We start from the raw sequence: 6,741 nt of genomic DNA on the forward strand, positions 1-6,741 counted from the left end.
GGGATGGCCAGGTGGCTCTCATTCTTTGCAGAATGTAATTTTGAGGTGAAGTATTAGCCAGGAAAGCAGAATGCCTTGGCTGATGTGTCGTCACGCAGACCGGACTATGAGCTTGCTCATGTCACAACGGTGACGTCGTCAGCGACGGATTTGATCCGCACCGCATACGCGGGTGACAGTTTGTGTAGCCGTGCTACGTGCTCTCCGAAGCAAGGAATTTGGTTGCTCGGACAAGAAATTGTGGGCGTGTTTGCGTGCACGGTTACACCGATACTCATTGAGCAACGGGTTGCTGTATTATAACATCGATTCAACGATATGCCGTGAATTGTGGTTTCTCAACATGAGAAGTTAAAATGTCGTACCCTCTATGAGGCTCACGACACCCCACTTGATGACCCTCTTGGTCGTGAGAAGACGTACAGCTCGGTAAGTTGTCATTTTTGGTGGTTCAAGCTGTACAAGTGGACGAGCGCACGTGTGAGACGTGTCAGAGGGTAAAACCTCTCCGAATACGGCGGCGCCGCTGTCCAATTTGCCTGTACCCTCCGGGTGTTGGCAGTCCATGAGTATGGTTTCGGGTTTGGTCTGCCGAAGGGATCGGCAGGCAACACGAGTGTCGTGGTATTTGTGGACCGCTTAAGCAAGATGGCTCATCTTTCGGCAGTGCCGGACACCATCAACGGTGTGGGTACAGCGACGCTGTTTGTCGATCGCGTCTTTCGACAGAATGGACTCCCAGAGCCAATTGCTCTGATAGAGACCCGCGATTCACTGCGAAGTTTTGGTCTTCACTCTTGAGGGTGCTGGGCACCAAGCTGACTTTGTCAACAGCGGACTATCCACAGACTGATGATTAAACTGAGCGCATGGATCGCGTCACTGAAGACGTTCTTTGCAGTCAGCGCTGAGACGCCGAAGCGCTGGAGCGCTATGTTGCCACTTGTGGAGTTTGCCCTGAACAATGCAGTGCATTCGTCTACCGGCTATACGCCGTTCTATGTGAACGGGCTTATTAATTCTCGAATTTCGCTGACGCCGCCGTCCCATGGCTCAGGGCTTGGTGGGGGGATATGAATAGCCTAATGGCATGCCAATATCAGCCCCCTCCCTGTACGTAAAGAAGTCGGAGACTACCAGTCTACTCGACTAAGTGTCTTACGACACGTTCGCGACACGATATCTGAAAGCCAAGACATGCAGAAGGAATATGCAGATGAAAAAGGAAGAAATGTTGAAATTATTGAGGTCGGAGACCTGATTTAATTAAACGCCAAAAACCTCCCTACTCATGTAGTCTTTACTGCCTTTAAGACGAAGCTTCGTCCACAATTTATCGAACCTTTTAAGATCGTGGCAAAGCGAGGCCTAGCGTACACACTGAACTTTTTAGGAAGATGCGCACCCACCCAGTGTTTTTTGTGGGCTTGCTTAAGCCATACCGGGATCCGGCGCAAGTGAACGCGGAAGTGTTGGCGCCGGGACGGTACTCAATGGAGCTCGGCCACCCAGAAGTTGAAACAGCAATCAGTTAACACGGAGTGCAAAAACTACCTTTCCAACGGCGCAAAGCGCTATACCGTCGTACGTATTCGTGTGCATGACGGCTAGGAGCCGCTCCAACAGAGCACGATAATCCTCAACGTGATGCAGCAGGTGCACAAAGTGCTCCAGGCTCTCGAGTTTTTCGAACAGCGATAGGCAACCTCGGAGAGATGCTCAGCAGAGTGCCGATTATGACGGATTTTGTCTTCAAACGCTCAAAGAGCATCGCGAGTCACCGGACGGCGATCGACGAAGTCGTCATCACCCGCCGCCGACAGGGCTTATTCAATATGCGGGGATACCTAAACTCCGAGAGCTCGTGGGAGTTTGAGGTGCCACCTCGGCAAAATTTCCCGACGTTGTTGACGCTTATAATTGGAAGAATCATGACGCTTTGCGTCGTCTTGCTCACCGCGCTCCTTGGCAGTAGCCCAGGAAGCTGGTGGGCCATGAGCTATGGCCCTGAGCTGCTGTGGTCGTAGCCTCACTTGTGTGAGGAATTTCAGCGATCGCGGGAGGGTAATGGACTGTTCCATATGTCGCAAGGCGACAAAACGCAGAAAGTCGGCGTTGCGCCTTGAGTTTGGCAAACTCAGATCTAAGATGGCGCTCAACGTGCACGTCCACTTCCTTGTGGCTTCGCTGTAGGGTAGGTAGCGAAAAAAATTTCCGGCGCCGCTGCACCCATCGCTCAAAGTGGTCCTCATCATTTGCAGCCCAGCACTATAGGAATAGTCCGCATTGCAAACACAGGAGCATCTCCTATCTGAGCTTGAAGTCGAGCGCGGTCCCGATCCATTGGGATCACTTGTGGTCCCAAAAAAGCGAGCTTGGAGAGCTTTCCGCTGATCAAGCTTAGCTTGTGTAGTGGCCGGGGCCCCGACTACGTAGACGCTTAACGATCGAGTGGTCGCGTTTTTCGCTTCAGTAGCGGGATATGCCGAGCGGAAGCCGTATTCCAGACGAGAGTCCCAGACCGAACGTGCATACGAGCGTAGAATAATTGCCCTGTAACCTGTGCCTTGTCGAGGTGATTGGCGATAATACCACTTCCCCGGAAGCCGAGAGGTCGGGAAACGGACATGATGTCCGCAAGGTTTGAGCTGGGCTCATGTCGCGCCGTTGGCGCACTTCATCTTTCTCGTTATCCCATGCTGGGAAAGTGTCCAACTCGAAGTCGACTTTCTCCAGCCCCTCCACGAAGAAATTCGTTGCCCAGGGCGGGCGCGTTGTGCTGCGCTCGGTTGCCGAGGGCTTGGAGCGGATCCGCGGATGTACTGTCCGAGGATGCACCCTGTGTAGAAGAAAAAGAAGGGCTAAAGTTGTTATAAGGAACGTGATGGTGCCTCAGACACGCGAGCCTCGTATTAGACGACCTTTAAATGTGAATCAAGGTAATCACAGTTGAATGGGGGAGAGTGTAACGGGGTTACACGTGCCCTTGTATGAAAGGGCGAGTCGCACTAGATTGTGCGACCGTACAAAGGTATGTATTGTAATAACACAGTGGTGTGGCTATACCGTAACAAGAAGCTACCACGTGGCAGGATTGCCAGTATCAATGCAAATTACTATATTTTTTAGGTTTGCTATATTAATTAGGTATTACCATAATAATAAGGAAAACGTAAGGCTTCAGATATTGGCGGCTCTGCCGCATTTAAAAATATTCAATACAATTTCATTTTTGAACAGAAGTGTTCGTTTGCCTTGGTAAGGCTTTAGTACTTGGAACAAGCGGATTGCGATCCACTACACTTGTACTGGTCCTTAGAAAGAACGTGATGAATATTCTTCACCACGCGATCAAAGCATTCCATCTAGCTATTTATTTGCTGATGATTGATGGCTGACACAATTTGTCTGTAAAGCATAAGATTCATTTCGATACAATAAATTTCAGAAGGCCTTGTTGGGAATACCTTGTTGAGGAACAGGTTAATTATTTTCTCATCTGGTGATAGTATTGCTGGTTAAGTCCACAATACTGCATTACCAGACTAACCTCCAATAACCAGAACCGTACTTCTGGAGTGACAACACTCCACCGGAATCGCCAGGCTGACCAACGACAATGTCAATGCGACGGGATTTCAACTCGTTCACACGTGCGCTCATTTGTGCTATGCACTCATACGTATCAAGCCACCACGTGCATAGCGCTTACCGAGCAATAAGTATGTTCAAAGTGTCCACATCTGCGTATCGTACAGCATTCTGTACTTGAGAACAGGATCATGAGGGACCACTACGCGCTGAATATCGTGAGGTAAATGCTGTAAAACAGCAAGCGTGGAGATATGAAAATGCAATACTCTTGAGCCAAATCAATATAATTGTTGTAAAACTTTCTTATGTATATAAATTATCGTGATTGGATTAGGTTGGTGAGCTCTAGAGAACGATAGCATTTCTGCGCCTTTATCACTAGAAGTTTGCCAATTTAACGTGGCTTAAATGAGCGTCTATCAAACAGAGGATTGGTTCTCGCGTCCACCCTCCTACAAATCACATCTTGAGTGTGCTTGAAGATAATTTTTATCACTTTACATGCCAGTCCTGTTGACATTCACGAGGACACCAACAAGATATTTGGACCTGTTTTTGAGCTTACAGAACAGAGTACAGTGTCAAAGACTCGCTTTCCGTCGTGATAACGAATCCAGCCGTGAAGCACTTGTGGTGACAGCCTCCCTTTTCGTAAAAAATTCCCTTGATACCAGGAACTATTTTATTCAAAGCATATTTGTATTGTTTCTGATATTCTTGAATTTTTTAAATTCTTGCTCATGCTTGGCGATAAGATGCTTACCTTGTTGAACAACAAATGGCAAGCCGCAGGTGCATCGGCTGGAAGAATCTGTGGTACTGTTTGCTCCTTTAAAAAACAAGCCTCGTTACTTCTTGCGTGCCAGTCGAAAATATCCAATAGGCGCTGGCTGATTTTACCAGAATTTGTTGATATCGTCCAACTGAGCTATTTTTGCCCGCGGACCTCAAAGTGGAGAGCTTTTCCATAATGCTGTAGCTGTGACGTAAGCTAGCAGGCTGCAGAAATTGATGGAGCTGCTAGGTCCATATTAAAAAGAAAGCTTTTGAAAATCGCCGCTTAATTACTCGAACGAATGCTGATGGCTATGAGACAATGGGTGCATAGAAGCTCGTATACAATAAATTCAGGATATTCTACAAGCACTAGCTCAATTTTTATATTCGAATCCTACTTCTTCGTGGTGTATGTCCTTCTTTTTTGTTGTAACTGGGGTCATGCACATTTTTTAGTGGTGTGTTTAAGGAATCCAATAACATCTTTCTTATCTGTTTTATATCATATTCGTAGCTATAGACCAATTCAGTACCAACGAAAACGGCGCATTTCCGCAAAAGCACTCTTTAAGACTTTCGACACCAAGTAATGTTGTGATAATGTCAATTTTTCAGTATTTTAGGTGATTATAAAAGTCACCCACCACATGTAAAATTTACCGTCAGCCTTTGTAAGAATATTTTAAATATATCTGTCACTGAAATAATTATGTTTTAAAATGTAGCTGTTATGTTTGTCGATTATTGTAAATCTGGCAAATCGTGTGAAGAAGTTGGCGTAAAAAGCTGCGCGGCGAAATGCATGTACCGACTGCTTTTTCTTCACATGCTGTATTGCAAAGAAGCCAAGAGCACAACTTTGTACCGAGATTTCTCTTAGGCACGTAATTCTTGTTGTCTTGGATTTAGCCGATAAATCTTTTTAAGAACGCAAAAACATTCACAATTAATCGTTCGGGGGCTAAAATAAAGAAAATGATACATGTGGAATAGTAGTAACATGTGAAGACGATGTTGCAATACCATTCGAGTATTGGTGTGGTTAGGTTCCAGTACGATTCTCTGCTGTGTGAAAAGCTTAAGCACTTAAAGTAGGTCAGGTAGTCCTTCAACGTCGACGACTACGCCAGGTCAACGTTCTATAGCCACCAATCCTAAGTGTACCACAAGAAGGCTTCTTACAACAACGACTGTTGCTCAGCCCTACAGTTAGAACACTATGTAGGAACTACAAATATAGATTTTGTGATTACTTCACACAATTTAAACTATCTAGTGTAAATGATCGTAGGATGAAGAGGAGGCTAATTGCTCGTATCGATTATTTGAAACGCAAACTGATTTCGATACCAGTGTGACGCAAGAATTTGTAAGAGTTTTATCAGAAAGGAACTTTGCAGAAGTACTTGAAAATTCCTTGCGGTGCGATCATTCGAGAGAGCAGCTCTGAATAACTCTACCAGCCTATCATCCTTTAGACCCGTTTCAAACTTTATTATTCTTTGCGTATCAACGCTCTCGACCGACATCCATTCTTTTATAATATTTCTGAGCAACGTTCCTGATCGTCGTTCTTCAAAGCCGCTTTAAACATTCTCTCTAGCTCGATATCATTGAGGACCCCTTGGAAAAGGCTCACTAGGTCGTTACTACCCAGCTGCTTCTCAAAGATCTCCAATAATTTTTCAGGCTTCGAATAAAACCAATAGGATAAATCAATCTTACCATCTCTGTACATAAGCTTTCTCTCAACAGATTTCTAAACTCTACCGGATCAAGTGACTTTGATTCTGCCGGATCACGTGTCTCAGGCATTTTTAGAGCGTCTAGTATTGCGGACTTTATCTGGCGAACGAAATGACGCGATCAGTGTCGCTGGTAGCAACCAAAGGAGGTATGGGATAAAGCTCTGGTTTAGCGAAGGATCTGAATGCTATATAGTCAACTTAGGCTTGATATTAAGCGAGAGCCCGCAGATAATAAACAGGTGGCTGCTATAATGTGTGAGCGCCCCACAAAAGAGGTACAACCCCCTTAGTGGATAATCCGAAGTGAGCAGATTCAATTCTTCGTGAAACTTACCTCAGAAAATTTCATGATTCTTAGTATTTCATGTAAGAAAGGCAAATGCTTACAATATTAACTACGTGCACAATATATTCATTTTTTGTTTGCGATTATTAGTTTGCTGATTGAAAAGTTGTGGTAAACTTTAGTATTGATAGATTAACAAATACAGCATCTGATGGGCCGTACCCATGATGCCTCGGACTCAGTCCGACCACGCCATCAATAACATGCAGCGACTGCTCCGCAACGAGAGCAGTGCTCAGTGGTTTATGTGCCACTTCACGTGCATCACGGGGGCCT

General features: G+C 45.6%; 1 protein-coding gene across 1 annotated transcript; it reads right to left on the minus strand.

Moving 5' to 3' along the window:
• Positions 1–5,908: 5,908 nt before the first annotated feature.
• On the minus strand, positions 5,909–6,186 carry PHALS_06760 (uncharacterized protein; the record flags this gene model as incomplete). Its single annotated transcript, XM_024720106.1, has 2 exons — positions 5,909–6,061; positions 6,142–6,186. 2 exons carry the CDS (start codon positions 6,184–6,186, stop codon positions 5,909–5,911), a joined length of 198 nt encoding a protein of 65 aa, XP_024585339.1.
• Positions 6,187–6,741: the final 555 nt, after the last annotated feature.

This window comes from Plasmopara halstedii (assembly GCF_900000015.1).
Source record: "Plasmopara halstedii genome assembly, contig: Scaffold_3060, whole genome shotgun sequence".
In the NCBI taxonomy this organism is placed as follows: Eukaryota; Oomycota; class Peronosporomycetes; order Peronosporales; family Peronosporaceae; genus Plasmopara; species Plasmopara halstedii.